This window comes from Cyprinus carpio, chromosome A8 (genome assembly GCF_018340385.1).
Source record: "Cyprinus carpio isolate SPL01 chromosome A8, ASM1834038v1, whole genome shotgun sequence".
In the NCBI taxonomy this organism is placed as follows: domain Eukaryota; kingdom Metazoa; phylum Chordata; class Actinopteri; order Cypriniformes; family Cyprinidae; genus Cyprinus; species Cyprinus carpio.
The window spans coordinates 24,244,958-24,269,815 of NC_056579.1; the positions used below are offsets into that span (position 1 = coordinate 24,244,958).

General features: G+C 38.5%; 1 protein-coding gene across 1 annotated transcript; it reads left to right on the forward strand.

Annotated features, from left to right (window-relative positions):
* Nucleotides 1-496: 496 nt before the first annotated feature.
* On the forward strand, nucleotides 497-24,281 carry LOC109094957 (glutamine--tRNA ligase-like). Its single transcript, XM_042762920.1, has 23 exons — nucleotides 497-864; nucleotides 1,014-1,164; nucleotides 1,926-2,035; nucleotides 2,288-2,363; nucleotides 2,443-2,507; nucleotides 2,602-2,655; nucleotides 6,670-6,730; nucleotides 9,781-9,852; nucleotides 10,012-10,097; nucleotides 10,666-10,752; nucleotides 10,830-10,929; nucleotides 11,633-11,711; nucleotides 12,683-12,922; nucleotides 13,004-13,096; nucleotides 18,920-19,057; nucleotides 19,145-19,232; nucleotides 21,943-22,089; nucleotides 22,382-22,483; nucleotides 22,585-22,677; nucleotides 23,377-23,504; nucleotides 23,600-23,666; nucleotides 23,898-24,023; nucleotides 24,128-24,281. Exons 1-23 carry the CDS (start codon nucleotides 754-756, stop codon nucleotides 24,176-24,178), a joined length of 2,325 nt encoding a protein of 774 aa, XP_042618854.1. The 5' UTR covers nucleotides 497-753; the 3' UTR covers nucleotides 24,179-24,281.
* The last annotated feature ends 577 nt before the right edge of the window (nucleotides 24,282-24,858 follow it).

Consider the following 24,858-nt stretch of genomic DNA (forward strand, 5'->3'; position numbering starts at 1 on the left):
GTCCCATGTATTTCAGTTGGCGCCAAGGCAATGTTTTCCCCCACTGGCTAAATTCACATCACGTGATAGGGTGTTCCCGGGGGCGTTCCCAGACCAACCGTCTGTATCTATACTGAGCTGTTTCATCCTACTTTCGGTGTGTTTGGCTTCCCATATACAACCCCCCCCACCCCCCCCCCCCCCCCCCACCCCCGTTTACTCGAATGTACGTCATTGATTGTTTCATGAGTGCCCACTTCTGGCAGAACCCTTGCAATAGGCTGAACTGGAACGCCCTAAGCTCTTGATCACTTAGAATCAGCTATTCTGTTGGTTTACTGTTTACATATTTCTTCTTACGAATTTGTTTGGTGCGCAGCATTCTATATGTATATAGGTATGCTTGGGCTGTTATAAATGTAAAAAAAAAAAAAAAAAAAACATTTATATATTATAGAGTCGTTTGGGGGTGGGGATAAATTAAAGGCGATCTGCGATGACGTCATAGTTGTGTTGCGTTGTGGTCTATAGAGCGGTCTGAAGTGTGCATGAAGCAGACTTCCCTCGTCCACTTGACGAAGTGGAACGCAGTTCAAACTGGCGACGGGGATTCCCCCGAGGGTAAGCGCTTAGGGAAGTTCGCGAGTGCGTGTCTAAAAGTGAATTGGAACGCAGCCGAAGTGTTCCTTTTGGCAAAGGGCCTCTATGTGTCGTAGGTCCACGCCTTCTGCAGGGTATGCGGAAGTGTAAACCGGCGTGTGTGCAGGAAGGCAAATGGCGGACGCGGTGTCTATTTTCATGTCAATTGGCCTTAGTGAGCAGAAAGCTAAGGAAACATTGAAAAATGAGGCACTCACATCAACACTCAAGAAGGCCATCGAACAGGTACATAATTAATTAATACGCATGATGTGCTGTCAACCTCATCAGCCTCTAGAGAACTTGACAGATTCTTTACCCGTTACATTTACAAGAATTATTTGGGAAAGATTGGTAACATTATTGCTGATGTTATTGTTGTGTTTATTTTTCAGGCTCAAGGATTGCTGGGGTCCGCTAGCGTTGATAAGACTGCAGGCACTCTGCTGTATAATATGGTGACACGACTCAAAGACACGAATCGACTGTCTTTCCTCACAGAATACATCATTACACAAAAAATAACTTCAGAACTGCAGTTGTCAGGTATCCAGATTGTCTTTTCTCTTCTGTCACTCCGTTCTTTTTTTAATATGTTGTCTTTTTTAAATACTTAATATGTAGAGATCAGTAAAATTAGTTACTTTTTTTAATTAAATACATTTTATATGATTAAGAATCACAGTTATGCATATGTTTTGTGCAATTACAATTCTTGCAAAACTGTTAGTCTTTTTAAATTAACGTAATAATCTTTTTTTATTAACTGTGAGAAAACAAACAGCACTGCCTTGAAGTACAATAACATACAGTGAAAGTGAAAGAAAAAAGACACTTCAATCAGTACGAAAGTAAAACTAATTCAACTAAAGTTAATCATAAATCATAATAAAAAAGAAACTTGTTTAGTAAATCGTTATCAGTGAGTTATTGTTTAGAGTTTAAAATTACAATAAGGGCGCCCCTCACATAAATGTAAGCCAGTTAAATTCAGCAGTGATTGTGTGACTTTTCAATGTTAGATGAATGCATCGCAATTGTGAGAAAGTGAAAACAAGACATGCAACTGGTTGACAATGATGAGATTTATTAGACACCAGATAATCAACATAATTTGGAAAGATTAAAAGAAAACAAAAACATAAATATGAAGAGAAAACTATAGCAAAGAAGACTAGAAATAACTGAAAGTCAACCCTCACATGATGTTAGTGCTCATTAGTGGGGCCCATTATCATGGTTCAGGGGGCTTCGATAATTTGCATTTCACCACTTGCTGACATTTTTATTTCTGATATTTTTCACAGCAGCGTTGGACTTTTTAAAAAGCCACCCTCAGGAGAATCTGGATCGACTTGAGTTTGAGACTGCCTGTGGGGTGGGAGTGGTGGTCACTCCAGAGCAGATAGAGGATGCGGTAAGGACACTTCATTCATTAAGGTTGCTATGGTGTGAGTACAGACTTGTAGGAGGAGATAAAATATGCCAGTTAAGATGTTCAAAAAACTGGGCACTCCTACTTATTTTTTATTATTACTAATTTCAGAATATTAATATTTTTAAGATGAAAACTGAGATGCTTTTAAAAAGTTCTTATGTATGATGGACAGTTGTTGACTGCTTTTAATTTGCTGTCAGTCTGTCACGTGACATGTGAATAATTCCACAGGTAGAACTGATTATCAGGAAGTACAAAGATCAGCTGTTGGCAGAGAGATATCGCTTTAACATGGGGATACTCATGGGTGAGGCAGCATGTCATATGTGTATGAATACGGTCATGCGTGGTGCTGGTGAGGAACCGTTTCGGTTTGTGCTCTTCAGGTGAGGCCAGAACTGCTCTCAAATGGGCTGATGGGAAGATTGTCAAGAATGAAGTGGATATGCAGGTTTGTGTGACAGTTTTACTACCTTTCTCAAATCAGTCCAAATCATTGTGTATTTCCTTGTGTATGTGTACTGAAATTTTGGGTTGTTTCTCAGGTGCTGCACCTTCTGGGTCCAAAAACTGAGGCAGACCTGGAGAAAAAGCCCAAGGTATATTTTTACTGTCCCTGTTTTGTTGTGCCACACACATACCCCTTTTCTGCTGAAACAGTGCTGGTGAGGATCTGGTGCAAACTATGGGGTTCTGTGAACCTCTCTCATAACTTTTTCCACAATGATGTAACTGTAAATAGGCAGGTTATGGTGTACCAGTCCAAAATAGATGAATCACAGTTTTTGATCGCAAGTCTTATTCCTGGTTTTAGGCTTCCAAAGTAATATAACAGTCAGTTATCAAGTAATTAGATTAGATTAGATTAGATAAGATTCAACTTTATTGTCATTGCACATGTAAGGTACAAGGCAACGAAATGCAGTTAGCATCTAACCAGAAGTGCAATAAGCAGTAAGTACAGGATATACAGTGTCTACAATATGTTACAAATGTACAATAAATATACAGATAAGGCAGTACTATGGACATAATTGAAAGATTTGTAAATACTATCAGCATGATATACAGATAGGTGTACTATGAACATACTATACAGATGGATTATGTAATAAGTGTATGTACATTATAAGCAGAAACTATGAACATATGAACATCATTTACACTTGTGCAATGGACAGTAAAAAAGTGCATAGAAAAATATTCCTTAGTGATGTACTGTACTAATGTACTAATATGTAGATAATGTAAATATATGCAGTCTATCGTGGGATGTGCTTGATATTAAAAAGCAGATTAAAGGGGTCCTATAATGCTTTTTCACTTTTTCAACTTTAGTTAGTCTGTAATGTTGCTGTTTGAGCATAAAAAAAGATCTGTAAAGTTACAAAGCTCAAAGTCCACTTCAAAAGGAGATATTTTATTTAACAGAAATCACTTTTAAAAAGCGTGAACCAGACAAATTAAAGATTCGATCGGGAGCCTGGTTGAAACATGAGCCGAATTCCACAGAAAGGCAGGATGTTGTAAATCAACTCCTAGCACCACAGTCTGAAGCAAGATAACTAACCAACTCTTTCACAGAACAGCTTTCAACATTAACACCATTAGAACATTATTGACAATTTTAATTCGAAGAAGAGATGTCTAATTTGGGGCAAGTAATCGAAGAGATCTGACCCTCACATGTAAAGCCATGAGAGTAAACAAGATCGTTGGATTGACTTCCCCCCCACCTAGCAGAACCAGACTGAAATTCCTAAGGAGACCTGTTAACCCCTCTGGTCTCCACAGGACATGACCCTTACTCCCAGAGAATGGCACAGAGAATGCCTTCCAATGCATATATGCACCAAAAATGAACTCAAAAAAAGACTTCTAAATGGATATCAGTCCATTGCTTAACTCCATATCATTTATGTAACCGACACATTTGATTTTAATGTTTCCAATCACTTATTGTGTATGTCTTTTTAAATAACTCTTGAATAGCTTAAGGGATCATATTCATGTTTAGTATGTGTGTGTTCGAATATTCTTGCTTGAAACGTTTCTGACCATCAGTTATTTGTCAAATGTATCATATTCTTGTTATAGGAATCATGTCCAAATTATACCCTGCAAGAGCGGGAAAAAATTCGGACCACGAGCTTAATAAGATAACATATGATTTATGAATGGGTGGGACAAACATCGGAACACCCTGAGAAAAGACAATATCTAATTGGTCTAGACAACATTTGAGGTGTGGCCAAAAGGCCAGTTTAAATACTCAGGACACCATCAAATTATGCTTTTAGTTTTTAGCTTTCGTTTAGCTTTTGCTATCAGTCATGCCGGCTTTTAGCCTGCTCCTAGCTTTAGCTTTTAGTCATGCTTTGTCATCACTTTTAGCGTTCTTCGAGCGCCGTTCCAGCGTGCTTCGGCCTGCACGCCTGCTGCCACTTAGCCACAATGAGAAGAAAACACCACCTAGTCTCGTCAAACTTTACTTCTTTTCTTTTCCGTTTGAGAGTTTCGTGTTCTGAGTTAAGTTTTGTGACGCCGTGTCTCCGAGTCTGACCTCGCGTGCCCGTCTGAAACTACAACCAGCCCACAACTCTGCATCTTCAGCCAACGCCCAACCCACGGGCTTCCCAAGACGTCACTTCAACGACTACTGAACTTCCAGCCAATCAGCAACTCCGGGAAACCCCCTTTTCAGCGACAACAAAGGGAACCCCGTTAAACAGGCAACGCAAGTAACCTCCAGACTCACATCTGTACTGGTGTTATCTAATATAATTTTAACCTCATTGAGGAACTCAGTGCGAGGGTTAATTAAGTGATTAAATGGTTGTTCATGTCTATGCAATTTCACGTATTGCTGTAAACTTGGGATTTCACATTCTCATCCTCTTAAACTCACTCTTTCCTAACGTTCTATCCTCCTGCAACTTGTGTGAATGTGTGAGTGCGTGTGCTTATGTGTTAGATTAGTTTATATGTCTTAGATTTATCTAATAAAGCCTTATTTATATTGAAAAGAGAAGTATCTTGTGTTTTGTGCTCACAAGTTAATGTCTTAAACTGCCGATCTTGTTACTGTGCTAATTAATAGTGTTTTCACTATACTTTGGATATTAATATCCAGCGCAGATTTGATGTTAAACGGCTCGTTCAGTGAATCGCTGGCCGTTTCAGTGATCAGCCGTGAAACAGTGATTCTGTTCAAATTCCCTTTAAAATCTTAAATGATTCCCTTTGAGCTAAATTGACCTGTTTCCCTTACAAACGAATGACTCATTTGGACTACAACGCATATTTTCCATGATTTGTGATATCACTAATATCGACGAATGGGATGAGACCTGGTTGAGCTGCACTAGAGAAGGCAAGAGACAAACTAGCTTTCCCAAAGCAGACGAACTTAGAGTGGTTACAATCATCCGGGTTTAAATCGCGCTCAAATTGATTTGATTTTGACTTAATATTTACACTGAAGCTGTCAGGCGGCTATGGTAAGGGGCATGACATTTCTCGACCAGGCGCCGAGTGGTGAAAAATCACAACACACACTGGCTCAGCTAACCAATCAAAGCACATTTCGTATTTCAGAAGGCGGGCCTTAATTTGATACAGGAACTATTCAATCCATTCATGCCAGACTGGAGAGAGAGGTGTTGTAATAATGTAGAATATGTGAAAAATAATGTGTTTTTCGAACAACCTAGTGTGAGAGCCTGTTATAGTACATCTCCAAAACAAAATCAAGATTTTGTAAAAGAGCATAATAGGACCCTTTAATCTGAGAATGAACTAACAACACTGTGCACAAACCAGTGTTCATTTTGACAGGAAATTTTGATTTAGTTTTAGTCATAGGCTTTTGAATAAAATGCTATTTAGTTTTAGTCATATTTTAGTCATCTCAGTTGTTTTGGTTTTAGTCACTTAAACATCAAAAGATTTATATCAAAATCTAACAGATTTAGTTAAATTGTAATGCATTAATTAAGAATTTTTCTAAAATGTCCAAACTCTTAATAGACTCCAGGAGAAAAGACCTATCTACCTAATAATATGAATGGTGTCTTTGTTTAGCTTTTAATTAAATAAGCTTTTATTTATTCTTTCATATTTATTTGTGTAAATTGTGATTCAGTCAAGAGCAGTGAGTGATTTTCTCTTTCTCTTTTGTTATTTGATTAACATTAATGACACAGGCAGTAGCAGGTATATTAGAAAGCTGTCAGTTTAAGACCTAATGCATGGATGCAATATACTGATACACATCTGATATTCTCCCAGCTCTTTATGTTCACTTAATACATAACTGAATGTGTTCAAGTGTATCCTAAATTATGTCCCACTACATTACAGTTCAAATGTGGGCATCTAACCTCCCTTACCAGGCATGTGTTTCCTATCAGATTGAATTGTTGTTGTTGTCAGGCAAGAACAACAAAAACGGGTTTAACAGTCTCTACTTCTGAGGCATACACAGAACAGGGCAAGTTTTGGCATCATCACTGACTTCCGCACCAGACTGTTTTAAAATGCATATCAGGGATTTCTGTAGTTCTTATGTCAACTTTGCAGCTGTGAATGATTTTTTTTTTCTCTCATTACAGGCTGCCAAACCCAAAGCTGCAGAGAAAGATGTGAAGATTGAGCAGGTTTCTGTAGAAAATGGTAAGACACAGACATTTGTTTTACATCACTTTAATATGACCTTCATGCATCTGTGGTTTTGTGTAAATAAAATGCTGCATCATAGATACTAGGGTTGGGTAGTATGACGATGTATATACTGTATATATTTTTAAAATGGCACTGCTTTTTAAATATCTGAAAGTACACTTTTAACATCAGTCAGTGAAGCATTATAATATGATAATCAAGTTTTATTTAATGATTAAACTTGGTTACCATAGATATTTTAACTGAACATTTTTACTGGACTGGTGGTGGTGCTTTGTTGGTCAATCAGTGTTTCTGTAAAAAAAAAAAAAAGGAAAAACCTAACAATAATACTTATAAGATGATAATAATAATACAAATTCTACTAATAAGCACATTATAAAACGCACTACAACAGGGACGATAATAGGTGAGCACCAGCCAATGAGATTGTCATTTGTACATTAGCTCCGCCCACTACCGGAAAACTAAAAACTCCACAAAACCTAAAAACAAAAAAAAAAGAAATATGAAATTAAAAAAGAAAAAACAACAAAATATATCGTTTACATGTAGCGCGTCAAGACTCTCTCGCTCTCTCTGCTCTCACCAAAGCGACGGCGAGTGGTGCACCTTTACAGTAGAGTTAACGGTACGTCAAACACAGGTACGCTGTGCATCCATTGAGATGAAGTTAGAAATATCACAGATCGCTTGACGGAGAAAGAAACTCTGAAGGGCTCAGTCAGAGAGTGTTCGGCGAGTGAACATTTATCTGAGCTAAACTTATACTTCGCCTAGGGCTGCACGATTAATCGCATGCATTTGTCATGCGTGTCTCATCAGTAAAGCCGGTTCCGTGATTAGCGGTAAATGTCTGTCACCATTTAGCGCCCAAGAGTGAAGATTTAGTCGTTTTCAAACGGGGACTGTGTAAAACTGCATGATTAATAAGCAGCAAACTAGAAGTTTGAAACAGACATGAATGAGAAAATTAAAGTTAATACACAGAGCCGTAATAACTACCGTACTAACTATTAATAAGCAGCAAACTAGAAGTTTGAAACAGACATGAATGAGAAAATTAAGTGTAGGACGTGTTTGCTGTAAAAAATAAACTCAATTGGTACTTCTCTTGGCACTTTTTCACTGCACTGCACGGTACGGCTTGGGTCAGCTCGGAATATAGACATGTTGTTATTTTTGCGCCGCCTCTACTGACATGACCTCCTGAAAAACTTTTTCATTCTATGTCGTCCCATCAAGCTCTTGCTGGATCCGCTCCTCGGCTATCAATGAGAGGAACGTCTGTACTTCCTCAACAGACCACGAAACAGACATTATTTTGTTATTTTAAAAAAGGTGTGATTGTTCGAAACTAAGCAATCAGCAGGGCTTACACGTCACATTTTCGTAACGGTACGGCTTGGAACCTCAGCTGAGGTGGTACTGAAAAAAGTACCAGGTACCCCCAAAAGTGAGCTCTGCCATACATGCAGTGGAAAACAATCTGACACCCATCTGAAGCGTGTAGACAGAAATCCCCCTCTTAGACAGCAAATGCAACCCTGAAATCTATTCTCTTTCTCTACTTATTGTGCTTGAATGGTCTAATACACACTGACAGAACCCAAGTTATGCCAATATGCCACCTTGGCAAGTATTAATGTAAACCTAGTCAGTTGACTTCTTTTTAATGTAAGAGTGAAAGTAGCCCTTATGTAGAAAAAAAAAAACATCTTAAACTTTTTGAGTCTATGTGCACTATTTGTCGTATAGTGTGGTTTATTCAAATTATACTGATGTGAATGAACCTCTTACTTTGATTGTTAAACTTTGACATGTAGTTGACTTTCATTTGTGCTACGGAGAAAAAAATTATACCTTCTTTTTTTTTATTTGCCTGGTGGACAATAAAACAGGGAAATATCACATGGACTTGCATTCACCCAAAAATACAAATTGTGCCATAATTTACTCTCCTTTCATTCAGACCCTCCTTTACATTTTTTTCCTTCTTTGGAACACAAAATGTTGGCAGCCAAAGATTTATAGGCCTTCATTGTATGGACAACAAAACACTGAGACTTTATCGAAATATCTTATTTTATTGTTCTAAAGTGTAAAGTTAGTTATACAGGTTTGAAACAACATGAGAGTGAGGCTACTTCTGCATTAATCTGGGCACATTTAAAAACTGCGTTTTCATTTTAAAGTGCTCTGTCCACACTAGGGTTTTCAAGTGTTTTCTAAAAGTTTCTTGTCCACATTGAAATGTAGGAAAATGCTAAAAATCATCTTACTGTGCGTGTGTAAAATGAAATGAAAGCTCACTGTGGTGGTACAGAGAGACCTGACATAATAAAGTTCTCAAGCTATTCTTTTAGCGCGATTATTTTATTAACAAAATAAAATGACCACCACTTACTGGTGTTTCTAGTGTGGAAATTTGTGTCCAGTGTCATCTTTGCAGAAATGTGATATGAAAATCATACGAAGTAACATAGCTTTAGCAACACATAACAGGCACTTAATGGTATAAACATAGATATTTATTGGTACAATATGCATCACACATCTAAACATGCATCATCATTTTCAAATACCTTAGTCTTTTCAGTCAACACTACAATGAGAACACTGTTTTCAAATGTATCCACTCCATAGATCATCTTTGATGAGCTTAGTTTTCACCAGGTCAAAACACCATCTCTCAGTGTGGACAGAATGGAGAGAAAAATATTCATTTTTAAAAGTATCTGGGTTACTGTAGACGTAACATAAGTGATGACAAAAATATAATTTTTGGGTAAACAATACCTTTAAATGAAAAGTCAATACAAGCTTAAATGAAATCTTCATCATATACAGCAGTCATATCTTTTCACAATACTTGAATTTAACTATGGAATTGAACTAACTTCATATGGATCCATTCATTTTGACTTTATGACCTTTTTAGTTTTGATTACCTTACTTTCAACCTCTCCCTCTCTCTCTCTCTCTCTCTCTCTCTCTCTCTCTCTCTCTCTCTCGCTCTCGCTCTCGCTATGTCTTTGTAGGTGAAGCGAACACAGAGGGGAAATCACTGATGGAGCAGCTTAGAGGAGAGGCGCTCAAGTTCCATAAGCCAGGTGAGACCATTGACATTTCTATGTCCAGGAATCACTGGCAGCTTCATTGACTCTGTAGAGTTTGAAACAGAATCTCAGTGTGCACAGTTATGTACAATGTACCATCAGGGGAAAATTGGCTAAAAGTGAATCATGTGGTTTATTGTTCTCTCTCTCTAGGGGAGAATTACAAGACAGAGGGTTATGTTGTAACGCCCAACACCATGAATTTGCTGAAGAAGCACTTGGAAGAGACTGGAGGACAGGTATGACCTGAATGCAAGTTTATTAAATGCCTAAAAGTCTTTTGATTAACATTATCCAGTAGCCTGTGTGGCCTAGGTGTCATCAGAGGCAGCAAAGGTTATTACATTTGGATCAAAATTAAGAAGCTAAACAGTTTTTTTTTTTTTTAGTGATGTGCTGAAATTTCGACAACCTGAAAATATTCGTCCGAAACTAAAAATTGCAATTATATTTTTATTTAGCCTGTTGTATTCATTATTTAATGTATGACTAAATCTGTCATGAAAGCAAGCTTTTATTACAGTCACTGTATAAATGTTTTTATTTCAACAGCAAATTAGAGTAGAAACATAATTATGTTATTAAAAAGTTGACATAACTACGTTATGAGCGATTTTAAATGTTTGTACTGGAATTTTCGGTTTTCCTGGTTCACTAGGTTTTTTGTTTTTTTGTCTTTTGAATTAATGTCATTGATGAATTGCACAATAAGACCAGGAACGAATTAAGTAACTAAACTGAGTTAATTCATATTGACAAAATTTTTTGTTTAAATCTGAATCTCGCTTTTCCTCCACTTCTTTGTAGGTCCGCACCCGTTTTCCCCCTGAGCCTAATGGGATTCTGCATATCGGTCATGCCAAAGCAATTAATTTTAATTTTGGTTTTGCCAAGGTACACACACACACACACACACGAACAATGTATGTTTAACAAGAAATTCCTTTCTGAATTTGTGTATCTGTTTGCAGGCCAATAATGGCATCTGTTTCCTGCGGTATGATGACACAAACCCTGAGAAAGAGGAGGAGAAGTACTTTACTGCCATCAGAGAAATGGTGGAGTGGCTTGGTGAGTATTAAGATCTGACTTGTCTGAGCAGTCAGTCTAAACCAGATTGCTGTTTACAGCTGGTATTCAATGAGTAGTTCACACAAACATAAAAAGCATGAAAAGCAGACGGAACACTCCACTGTTTTTGAAAATAGGCTCATTTTCCAACTCCCCTAGAGTTAAACAGTTGGGTTTTACAGTTTTTGAATCCATTTAGCCAGTCTCTGGGTCTGGCGGTAGCACTTTTAGCTTAGCTTAGCTTAGCATAGATCATTGAATCAGATTAGACCATTAGCATCTCACTCAAAAATGACCAAAGAGTTTCGATATGTTCCCTATTTGAAACTTGACTCTTCTGTAGTTACATCGTGTACTAAAACCGACGGATAATGAAAAGTTGCAATTTTCTTGGCCCATATGGCTAGGAACTATACTCTCAATATGGCGTAATAATCAAGGAACTTTGCTGCCATAACATGGTTGCAGCAGGCGCAATGATATAAAGTCCTGCTATACTACCCTTTGCAACAGTGTGTGCTTTCAATGTATTATGTATTTAAACACATTTTAGAACAAGATTTAAAAGGAAAATGATAAAGAAAGGGCTTTGTATTGGACGACAAATATTTTTATTTTTTTATTATTTCAAAGGTGAACTTTTCCAGTAAAGAGCATTCTTCACATATGGATGTTTGCTTGTTTGTTCTTCTCTTTCACTCAGGGTACAAACCATATGCTGTCACACACGCCTCTGATAACTTCCAGCTGCTCTATGATCTTGCTGTTGATCTCATTCGCAGGTGGGATTACAAACCTGATGCCTCAGGGCCCTACGTCCCAGGCTTTGCAATAGTTTAAAATTTTTTTTTTTATTATTAATATTAATATTGGGACGGTGTATACAACTATTCATGAGCTGAGTCACTTGTGTGCCTCAATATTTTTTCACAGTTGCACATGGTAATTTTCAGTCATAAATGTGACTGCAATGGTTGCACTGTACCTACATTCAACAGCTATTGTGCCAATCAAACTGGAAAAGATAAAAAAAAAAAAAAATGGAATGCTTAAATCACACACTGGATCTCGATAATGAAATACTAAAGTTGAAAATCTTTACTTATGTACATTGTAATATTCGTTGAGAATAAAATGATGTGACAATGGTCGATGGAGGCCAAAATGATCAACCCATTTAGGTTTGGGTTTAAAACCATACAGTGAGCTCCTAGACAGACTGTGGTGCTACTTGGCAGCTTTAGATGCTCTGATGCATAATGTCCCAGAGTTTTTCAATTGTATTCAGTTCTGGGGAAAGTGATGGCCAGTCAGTGGCATCAGTGCTCTCCAGAAACTGCCTACACACTCTGGTTGTCATGCACTAGGATTATGCAAAAACAGTGGGAAATTCAGTATATTTTTGCAGTGTGTGCATGTCAAAAGATTAAATCTGAACTGAAGCATGACACAAATGCGCACATAAACCTGATCATTTTTCTTAGCCTTCATGTAAACACTATTTTTGGATTCATGAAAATTAATTTGGATTTGAAATCATTCCAATTGAAACAGTTGTCCATGTAAACGTGGCTACCGATTCACAATCACTTATGCTTCCTAACTGGATAGATTGATATCCCTAAAGTTTAATCGACTTGTTATACTGTGTTCCCTTCAATTTTTTTTTTTGTTGAGCAGTTAAATTACCAGAGCAGTTACATTGATGTGGTTTATATGATTGACTAATGATTCCTTTTTGTTTGTGTGTCAGGGGTCATGCATACGTATGCCACCAGCGTGGAGAGGAACTCAAGGGTCACAACGTCCCTCCCTCCCCCTGGAGAGAGCGACCTGTGGAAGAATCTTTGATTTTGTTTGACAGGATGAGAAAGGGCATGTTTGCAGAGGGAGAAGTCACTCTCAGAATGAAGATGGTGATGGAAGATGGAAAAATGGACCCTGTGGCATATCGGATCAAATACACGCCACATCACAGGACAGGAGACACTTGGTAAGAAACCTTATTTTGCTCACATGGTGTGGTTTTTGTTTATTATTGTTATACTGTTATTTTCTTATATCCTGTGTACAGGTGTATATACCCCACGTATGATTACACGCACTGTCTGTGTGACTCCATTGAGAACATCACACACTCACTGTGCACCAAAGAGTTTCAGTCCAGGTATGTCACTCAAAATTAATGCATTTTATTTTATCAGTGTTTCAGGTGGGTAATGACACAGATTTAATTTTGATTCCAATTTACAAGTTCTTGATTTCTGTTTGATTCCAACTTCAATTCTATTCAGTTCTGATACATGTGGATATATATATCAGATCAGATCAGTTTTCTTAAGCAAACTGTACAGTTGGCACATTACTTTACTTTAAAGGTTAAAACTATCCAGTCCAAACTATTAAATTTAATATCTTTTTTAGATATAATAATCAACAATCAAAAAGAGTTCTATACAAAATGTTTAATTGCACATAAGGGTGTTTTTGTTTAAAGATGTAATTATGTTTCTACTCCTATTTGTATAATTGGATAAATATAAAGGGAATAAAACTTCACTAACAGGTTAAGGTAAAATATGATTATGTAGTATATTTAGGATATAATTAGCAACATTTTCTTTTTTTTTTATTAGTTGACTAACAAGTGTGTGAACATTAATTGATTTATTGAGGTAAGCATTATGTGTAGAGATGAAAGGTATGAAAATTTTTATATCATGATTATAGTGATCAAAATGGTCACCAAATTATTATCAGAATCATTACAGTATTGACAAAATGTGTGGTAAAATGTTCAGTCATCAAAAATGAAATACTGAGACAGAAATTATTGAAAACTATAATGAAATGAAATTATCAGTTCCCTTTCAAGGGAACTTCGAACTGCATCCTCTAGGGGTCGCTATGGGGGAATGCCTCGTCGTGACCCGTGTCTGAAGCATACATTGAAAAAACACCAACAAGTTGGCCGGCGACAGCCCCTGACGTCACTACCGGTGCAACTATAAATAAATAGGCACCGGGAGAACACGTCATTCTCTTCTTAGTCTTCACTGACCATTTTGTTTGAAGCGTACAGCATCTAGGAGTGCATGTTTCTCGCCAGAGGCTTTGTTCTGATACCTGCAGTTCACACGGCTCGCATACTGTGGTGTGTGTGTAGTGAAGAGCAAACGCAAGCGTTCAGCTCTCGAGGGAGTTAGATGCGCTCTGCTACGCTCATTGTGAAGCATTCACGAGACTCTGAGGGGATGTGAGTATTTCACTATTTACTAGAGTTTGTAGCAACATTTGCATGAGTGTGTTCGCCTCTCGCAGGGATAGCGATGCATACATGGCAGCAGTTTTTTGCTTGCGCTTGATTCCTGTGGTAATCTAGCAAGTGGGCGGAGCGTGTTTAGTTCCCGTGGGAGCTGAATACATGCTGCGCGTTGTATCGCGGTGAGAACATGTAAAGGATCTGACGGGAAATTTCTCCCTATCAGTAACTTCCTTTTGTTTATGCTGCACTCCGGCTTAAAATATATATATATATATATATATATATATATATATATAATATATATATATATATATATATATATATATATAATAGATATAAGGGGATATATATATATATATATATATATATATATAAAATCATTATCATCCGCATCCACAGATTCCAGCATACTAGTTATGCCAGCATCGAGGGGATGCATGAGAATGATTATGAGAAGATGCCACCTGTTAAGGAGAAGCTGCCATGCTATCGCTCCATGGGGGAAGCATCTTCTCTTAAGATGTAAGCCTATTAAGATTTTCTCCTTGCAAAGCAAGCACTAGCATAACGTTTAGAGGATGTGTGCATCCATGTCATCGTTATTTGATACCCGATGACACACACAATCTTGGCGTTGGTTGTTTGGGCTAAGAGCACGCACGCAATGTCCTTGAGGGGGCAATTTGCGTGCATTGGTGTGCGTTATCTTTCTGGCCAGCTCAGGTGAGCCTTCCATTTCTTCCTGATCTCCATACAGAGATCAGGTAAAAATGGAAGAGGCAGTTTTTCTTGCGCATCCAACGATTCCAGCGTACGAGTATGCAATGTCGAGGTGATGCGCAGAAATGGTTTCAGGATGAGGTAGCTGAGTTGCGGCACCATGGAAGATATCGGGAAGAAAGTAAGGCTTTCTTCATGATGCTCCGGTCTCGCCTTCCGAATTTTTCGTTACCCCCGTTGAGACAGTGGTCGAGGCATTCAGGAAGGTGAAAGCGCACTCAGCGGCCTTCAATCCTTCATGAGCAACCAGGTCTAAGCCCAAACAACATGGTGGTCCTAGTCTGTCTCGGTCTGAGGATCAGAGACTGGCACAGAAGGCTAGTGTCACGGCTCACGCTCCTCCCCCACCCGCGGGTAGGTGTAGGAGGATTCACGGGTCAAAGGAAGATAGGCAAAGGGAGGTGATCCAGACAAGGCGTCATCACTTTTGTCCGGATCAGAGTGATACTTGAGTATCTACTCATTCCCTTTGGGGGTTTTACATCTGCCCTTATCTTCCCCTTCCTAATTCCCCTATAACCACCAGTTCTCCACCTGACCGAGGTTAGGTGGGAACTTCCTGCATTACGGACTCCTCTTGAGCGGGGCTCCAGCGCGGGAACCAGGGTGGGTGAGTATGATCCATTCTATATATACTTATATATGTATTAAATTGCTGGTGGTTATGTGTGTGAGTTTTCTTTGACAGTGCTCAATCACAGTGTTTACTAAACACTGGTCGGCATTATGTCCGGTATGATAGCCCTGATTCCAGCTTCATGCTTCCGGTATCAGGCGGCCAGATCATAGGTTTGTGCGGGATGCTTCTTGATCATCAGGCCCGGCACGGCACTGCAAGGAATTTCCTGGATGTCTGGCCAGGTCACCCTGAGGGGCTTCCTGGTCGCTTGGATATCCCTTCTTGCTGACGCATCGAATGGGAAGTGGAGGTGGCAGTTGCAGGAATCTTCTTGTATATGCTGTCTCAGGTGATGCTCCCCTCGCCAGAAGTTTGTAATTTGAGCTTGCCTCTCCTGTGCGGTTCAGCACCTTTGCGATGCAAGGAAGCTTTAAGTACACACGCTAAGCTTTTTGTACTTTCTGAAATCCATATGGTGGTAGGTGTGCACGTTAAACACTGCGCACTTTCTAAAATCCACGTAAGTGGTAAGTGTGCATGCTAGCACTTTGCGCACTTTCTAAAATCCACATAAGTGGTAAGTGTGCAAGCAAGACTCTGCACACTTTCTGAAATCCGGTACGGTAAGGGTTACGCGCTCAGCTTCGTTCACTTTCTTTGAGTTGGTTATACCTTGGTTCCTTGGGCTCCACTCAACCAGTGTGTTTTTATTAATACACTTCAAGCATCGCTTCCCTCAACATGAAGGGCTATTGTGAGCCTGGCGCTTCCCCTTAAGCGCCCGAGTTTTCTCCCCTTGTGAGGAGTTGAATTCAGCATCAGGTGAACTAGGCCCTTCCTTCGCCTCTCTGATGCAGTCAGTTTTTGGCTAGCTTGCAGTACGCTTACCCTTCTGATTCTCATGATCAGGCTGTAGGTCGAGCCCCCACTCTTGTTGAGAGTTGGGTTGTGCTCCCTCAGCTAAGTAAATTATTGCTAGCTGTTCCAGCTTGGAACATGCGGTAGGTCAAGCTCCCCTCGTTTGAGAGCTGGGTGTTTGCCCCTCCCCTCAACTAGATATTAATTACCATAGATCGAGTTGATGACGTAATCAAACGTATTGTTTTGGGATGCACCATTCATCTATGATTTGCTCTATCAGAGTGCCACGAAAGCCCCCCCCCCTTAGAACAGTATTTAAAATCCTTGTTATGGTTAGTGTGCATGTGAAGTTTTTGCGCACTTTCTGAAATCCACACTGTGGTAAGTTCGCACGCTAGTAATCTGCGTTCATTCTAAAAATCCTACATGGTGAGGCCTTCACGCAGTTGCTTCGTGCCCTTTCTTGAGTTGGTAAAAGCCCCATTCATCTTGGGCGCTGCTCCACCTGTGTATCCTCAGATACCTATCCAAACAGGGTGTTGCTACTAGGTATCTGTTGAGACATTTCCTTCAGCAAGCTTATGCAAGAGCAAGCGGTAGCCCCTGTGTGTCAGGCAAGACTGAGTAAAAAAATGCTAGACTCTTTGCCGTATCCCTTTAAAGGAATCTTTCTTGATTCCAACCCTTGAGCTCTACCCCGGGCCGAGGCCCTAACAGGTAAGTTGGGTATGTAGCCTAGGCCTTTGGCCGTAAGGGATAGTGTCACGGACAGCCGTCTTACGTCCCAGGGGCAACTCCCATGGGAATGGTAGAGCTGGTACTTAGTGCTCGCCATGATTCTGGCCTGCACTCCTCTCAGTATGGCGGCGTGGGTATACTGCTCCCCATAGCGACCCCTAGAGGACGCAGTTCGAAGTTCCCTTGAAAGTAGGGAATGAGACACTGCGTCCTCTAGCTTCCTGCCATGCTTCGGACGCAAGCTTCAGACAATGTAAATAAGTAAACAAGCTTCAGACGAAGAAGTGAATGACGTGTTCTCCCAGTGCTTATTTATCTATAGTCGCACCGGTAGTGATGTCAGGGGCTGTCGCCGGCCAACTTGTTGGTGTTTTTTCAATGTATGCTTCAGACACGGGTCACGACAAGGCGTTCCCCCATAGCGACCCCTAGAGGACGCAGTGACGCGTTCCCTACTCAGGGAACCATGGTTACATTCGTAACCTGAGACGGTTTTTATAGAAAACCAACAAAAACAATTAGCAACTCCGCATGCACTTTTTGTTTTCAGAAACATTCAAATAGTAACATTAAAGGGGTGCTATTATGCTTTTTCTACTTTAGTTAGTCTGTAATGTTGCTGTTTGAGCATAAAAAAGATAAAAAAGTTAAAAAACTCAAAGTCCAATTCAAAAGGAGATATTTTATTTAACAAATCACTTTTCAAAAATTACAACGAATGACTCATTTGGACTACAAAGCATATTTTCCGGGATTTATGATATCACTAATATCGACGAATGGGATGAGACCTGGTGGAGCTGCACTAGAGAAGGCAACAAGTGTTATCACTATGTTGGAGACACGCTAGCTTTCCCAAGAGCTTAGAGTGGTTACAATCATCCGGGTTTAAATCACGCTCAAATTGATTTGATTTTGACGCAATATTTACACTGAAGTTCACAGGCGGCTATGGTAAGGGGCATGACATTTCCCGACCAGGTGCCAAGTGGTGCCAATCACAACACACACTGGCCCAGCTAACCAATCACAGCACATTTCATATTTCATAAGATGGTCCTTCATTTGATACAGGAACTATTCGAGCCATTCATGTCAGACTGGGGAGAGAGGTGTTGTAATAACGTAGAATAATGTAAAATTTGTGAAAAATGTGTTGTTCGAACAATCTAGTATCCTAGTTCCAGTACATCCCTAAAACAAAATCAAGACTTTGTGAAAGAGCATAATAGGACCCCTTAAACACTGATGGATACATTTTAAAAGATGTTGGTTGGGTGACTTATAACTTATCTACTAATGTGTACTTCATGTTTAAATAAAGTTTTATAAAATGATAAGCCTCACATTTTCACATTTGTGTTCAGCATAATTATAAAATGTTGTTATAACTATTATTTCATGTTATACATTTTATGCAAAAAACTGATATACATTTTATGCAAAAAACTGAAACACCTGAAAATAAAATATGTGAGTGACCTGCGTTCACATGACATATGTTGTTGGTACAACAGACCATATAAATAAACTGTTATGCAGTGATATACAGAGTAGCGGTGAACAGCTGTTTCACAATATGACTGTTATCATATTTTGTAGTTTAGTACATTGGAACACTGTATTGAAAACATGTTCAGAAATTTCTCTATGAAAGATAAGCAGGATTTTTTACTAATAGAACTTGCTGTATGTACTACATACTTGTTTTTGTGTCTCCCTCTTAGACGATCATCATATTTCTGGTTGTGTAATGCTCTGGATGTGTACTGCCCAGTGCAGTGGGAATATGGCCGACTCAACCTCACTTACACTGTTGTTTCCAAGAGAAAGATCATCAAACTGGTGGAAACAGGAATTGTTAGGTAACACACCCAATTTTTTGTGTGCGTCATTTAATTGTGAATTGGAAATTTATGTAATATGTTGGTCTCTTGTGTTGTGTTTTTCAGAGATTGGGATGATCCACGACTTTTTACCCTCACAGCTCTCAGGAGACGTGGGTTCCCTCCACAAGCTATTAACAATTTCTGTGCCCGGGTGAGAGAAAAAAAGAAAAATGTGGTGGCATTGTTTTATGTCATAAGTAGTACAAATCAACATATGTGAAAGATTGAATGGTAACATGAGTTAATGATCTCCCCTAGAGGTCCACCAATACTGGTTTTTGCTGATACAGATAAGTACAATTGTAAAATACAGCTGAAAATTAATTAATCATGTGGGACAGTATCGGGCCCGATACTGAGCTCTTGTACTCATACTTGTACTCGTTACAATGCCCCGATACCAAACGCTGATACCACACAGCATGTGATAAGTGCCATATTCAGACAAAGATAAAACCGACAACAGAAAAACAGACAGCAGAATGGAGTTATTAGAGATTAAGGATGTCTACGAAGTATATGTATGCAATGAATATAATGTTAAACATTCAGTATTGACGCCTGTGTAGCTGACGTGCGCAAGCTGATAAAGCACGCTGAGTGGATTGAGCGCGTGGCAGCGGAGATGCGCGAGCTTGTCAAGTGAATATACCTTTCATCACGGGAAAGTTTGTAGTTTGGTTGGATATGTCAAAAACAAGTAAGTAAAACAATGCACAAGTAACTTAACGGTAGGGAGGGAGCGAGAGAGAGAGAGCGGACACATGCCCTAATGTTGTGTGATCTTTGATGTTCACTCACTTAGCACACACATCATTTGGATTAAAACTAAATCGTACAAATAAGACTGTTCACTATAAACATAATTTATTTTCAACTTTAGGCATACACGACTTTCTGGCAAAAGTGAATCTAGCAGCCTGTGTGAAATGCGCTAGACTGTTACTAGTAAGCCTACTTGTCCCTCTCATTCTGCACCAGTACAAATATGTGTACCCGTTGCACGTGTTTTGCTTGCTTGAGTGGTTCTGCATTATATGGGTGGCTTTGAAATATAAATCGCAGCACGCAAACTAAAAACAAAACACGACTTTTATTTGTGAAAGTATCACAGTTAGGAGATTTATAACGTGGTTCCCTGCATTATTACAACAAAGCGTGTGATTACAGCTCTAAGCCACTGCATTGGAGCATCTCTAATGCTATTAAATTAAAAAATTAAAGATGATGAACCATAGAGCAAAAAACAAAGAAACAAACTTTTATACAACTAATACAAAACTAATACATTTTAATGGGCATAATTAAGTGTGAAAATAATAGAAGGATATACAGTCAAACCAAAAATTATACAGACACCAGATATAAGTTTTAATATTTTCTTTTTACTAGTGGGTGCAGGACACTATAGTTCATGTATGTAAGTGAAGATAGCAAAATAAAGTAAACTGTGACAAATTATATCCAAAAATTCTTCATACAGTGGACTAGTAACAGTAAAACTGATACAAATTCCAGGTATCGGCAAGTACCAAAAATAAAAGTATCGGTATCGGGCGAGTACTGGAAAAAGTGATATCGGTGCATCCCAATTAATCATTCATAGTTTTAAAAATCAATAAGATAAATGAAAACTTTCCACTTAATATAAAATGGTGCTTGTACATGTTACGTGTTGTAGATGTCATATTTAAAATTTATTTTGATAATTTATTAAAAAAATAACTTTGATACAAGTAAAAAAAAAATTGTACTTTAGATACCAGCTTCTCCATGATTTGCTTGATCTGCTCTGCAATCCTATTGTAGTGCTTTTTCCACAAAGACATGGTTAAAATCATTCTCTTTCATTTAAGTTGACCATTGAATGAAAAGTATCCTGCCAGCGTTTGAAGTCTGAAATTTAAAGTTGCTTTCTTGCACATCCAGTGACATCCATAAATGTTCTGACCAGTTTCCGTTCACACAGCTTGGATCCACAAGGCTGATACAGTGCTCACTAATAGAGTGGTTCTCAATCAGAGGGTCAGGACATGCTAAGGAGCCTTATCACACTTCCAAAGAGGCAGCAAAATCACTTTAGCTCATTTGAAATAAGTTGTAAATGGATATAAACTGACATCATATTTCTTAATTTAATTAATTCCTTCAAAAAAAAAAAAAAATACTGCGCATTCACGCTTTTGTGGCCCTAACTTAACTTTCAGTAGACTTCCAAATAGAATCAATAACAACACCATCTCAACAGATTAGAATATAAAAAACAAAAAACAAATGAAAACACAAACGCTGCTTTATCAGGCATATAACATGCAAGATGAAATGAAAATGACATTGAAAATCGGATAGACTAATTAAAGATATTCTTCCTTCAGAAATACAGTGATATAAAAACACCCATGCCTCGTTTTGATTTTTGTACGTGCTCATTTTTATTCAATGAAGCCTTTTGGAAAATGGTCAGTTTTGATATTGTGAGTTCCACAAATAAATAAATGTATGGGAAAGACATCCCACAGAACAACCACCTGAACCCAACTTCAGTCTACTCCTCACCTTAACTTTAACTGCATTTGTTGACGGCGCCATAGCCAGACTGATAGATAAACACAGACCGGAAGTTAACTTAGGGCCAGGCGCGTGCACCCGATGAAACTGCCTAGAATTATTGCAACTCCCATTTTGTGTAAATGAAAAAAAAAAAAAAAAAAGTAATAATAATCTGATTTAGTAATTATCTAATAGCTGGAGTTGTTAAAGTTTGCATGGTCCATTAAATTAAAACTTTAATAGCCATCAAAAGACTTGTTTAGAAACTATTAGAAACTGTTACCCTTTGTCAGCATCTTGTTCTGCTTTAGGTGGGTGTGACTGTTGCCCAGACCACCATGGAGCCACACCTGTTGGAGGCGTGTGTTAGGGAGGTGCTTAATGACACCGCTCCTCGTGCCATGGCCGTACTCGAGCCTCTCAAAGTCACCATCACCAACCTACCAACCAATGCACAGGTGAACACGTGCATAAGTTCATTACATGTAATACTATACAGCTAGGTACTCATTTCGGTTTTCCTTTATTCAGCTCTTTCTTGCTTTTTATAGATTTATGCTCACTATTAAAATAATATTGTACCTCTGAGGTCATTTACTGTAGTTGCTAGGTGTCTTAAAGCAAAGACTGTAAGTAGCAATGACATGTTGCTATGGACAACAGTAAAATATAATTTAGGATATGTAGATGGATGCATAAGCATACTTTCATAACTGCAGTGGATCACTGCTTTGTTTTTCCTCTATTCAGAAGGAGGTTCGAGTCCCAGACTTCCCAGCCAATGAAGCCAAGGGTAGTCATGTGGTTCCCTTCTCAAAGACCATCTTTATTGAGAAGAGTGACTTCAGAGAGGTTTTTTCTTTTTAAGATTTTTTTTCTTTTATACATGGATTTGGTGTCCCATATAAGTGGAATTGACCCTATTTTTGCTTTTTTATGTGAATTTGCTGTAGGTGATGGAGAAGGGCTATAAGCGCCTGACTCCAGATCAGCCAGTAGGCTTGAGACATGCGGGATACGTCATCTCTGTACAGCGTGTCATCAAGGTGAAAAACCACTCACTTTCCTGTAGTTCACATGATCTACTTGGTTCAGTTGATTAGACATTTAACAGGACTTTATAAAATTGTTTTTACCAGTTAAGAGCTTAATTACTGTAATTCCTACACTGTGTGAATGCAAAATTAGTATGTTGTGGGTTTAGAGTGTGCTTATGAATGCAAATAATGAACATTGACTGATACAGAAGAGTCAGTGTCATATCCATTTGTTTAATTTGTTATTGCCCTTTCATAAGTTCACAAGTTGATGCACCATTCAAAACATAATTGAGGCTAGAGTGCACCTGCCTAATTATGAGGGAGAAGTAAAAGTTTACATTTCCAGGTGAAACTTAGCAAGAGTATATATTATGAAAGTTGATTAATCTCTCATTTGTGTAATTCCTGGTTAACTCTGTTTTTTAACAAATCGGGTGAGTTAATGATTCAGTGACTAACTTATAATTTGTCACCACCAACTGGTGTAACGATAAAAGGGTCACTGAAAAATTCCCACCGCTAAATCACAGACTGAAAGCAAACTGAAGAGTGCAAATACAGGCAGGTGGAGTGACACAAAAAGTGAAATGTCCCATTGATTGTACTTCAGCACTTTTTGTTCTTACAAAATGAAGGATCAACTCATAACCGTTGAATAATACATTATAAATTACAGTATTATTTCATATCTTCCCTTTTATTCAGGATGGCTGTGGTAATGTGTGTGAGCTAGAGGTGACGTGTGCCAGCTCAGACTCCGTAGAAAAACCCAAAGCGTTCATTCAGTGGGTGAGCAATCCACTGCAGTGTGAAGTGCGCCTGTATGAAAGACTGTAAGTCTCCTTGTGTACTGACAAACCCCAGAATTTACTTTGAATATTTTGTCACGTAGTGTCTCATCCTCACTCTCTCTCGTTTCTGTCTGTAGGTTTCTCCATAAAAACCCAGAGGACCCAGCTGAAGTTCCTGCTGGATTCCTGACTGACATTAACCCTGTAAGGGAAGAAATTATATAAAATGATTGATCTGAAGATTTGAAAAACTTCTAACCCTAAGTAGATGAGAAGTGGTAGTAGTGAATACCTAACCACCACAAACTAATGAATTTATGCTATATTAAACTGAAGCAAGCAACTGCAGAAACAAAAAGACTTTTTTTGGTTGTAACTTTTTAAAAGATTTGATAGTTTCACTAATCACCGTTTTTCCTTTTTTGTCATTCTTAGTATTCCCTAACAGTGATTGAAAGTGCCTTAGTAGACCGTTCTGTGGGCAAGTCCAAAGTGTTCGATAAGTTTCAGTTTGAGAGAGTGGGATATTTTTCTGTTGACCCTGATAGCACATCTGAAAAGGTACTTCCAGAAACGCTCAATTACATTAAAAGATATTAAACAGATATACAAAACCTGCACTGGAGGAAAGCAATGCTTCATCTTTGTCACCTTTTTGTCCCCAGTTGGTGTTCAACAGAACCGTTACACTCAAGGAGGACCCAGGAAAGATATGACCAGACTGCAAGACAGACGCTGTACTTTCAGCTGCACAGCCATCATGAATCACAATGCAACTTTCAATAAAATCAAATAAAGCAGGGAATTTAACGTATTATATCCATATTGTGTCAAGCCTTTTTTTTTTTTACTGTACAAGTACTGGGCTGTTTTGTATAACCTTTTCAGTCTGCTGGGGTTCGGCATCTATGAAATAAACTAATTAAAGATTTGGACTTGATGGCTTGTTGGAACAGTTGTTAACATTTGAAATGGATTTCCATTTGAAATAACCTTCACATAAACTGCATGGCTTTCTTGGATAATCCACCTTTCCTGTTAACAACTAACAAATCCATTTACATTTCTATTGGAGAATCGTAACTATCCTTAGACAGAATACTAGATTATGGTTAATGTATTCTAATTCATAAAATGTTAAAGGTTCCCTTGATGGTATCCTGCTTTTAGTACATTTTCAAGATGTTATTTTGATGTGATAACTAAATTCACAGCCATGCAATATAACTGCACGCACAACTAAATGGTTTTAGTCACAGCTATATAGGTACTAATGATTTTGCAGTTTTTTTTGTTAAATGTACTTTACAAAGTTCAGTATTACATTTCAAACAAGATTTTAATGTGTCTTCCAATGAGAATAGCACAAGCTATTTGTACATTGCTTACAAAGGAC

Bases quoted from the DNA above. Each gene is read 5' to 3' on its own strand.
- LOC109094957 (XM_042762920.1), top strand. From the start codon at position 754: ATGGCGGACGCGGTGTCTATTTTCATGTCAATTGGCCTTAGTGAGCAG. The intron at 12,923-13,003 runs GTAAGAAACCTT...TCCTGTGTACAG, and splicing joins CACAGGACAGGAGACACTTG to GTGTATATACCCCACGTATG. The intron at 24,024-24,127 runs GTACTTCCAGAA...TTTTGTCCCCAG, and splicing joins CTGATAGCACATCTGAAAAG to TTGGTGTTCAACAGAACCGT.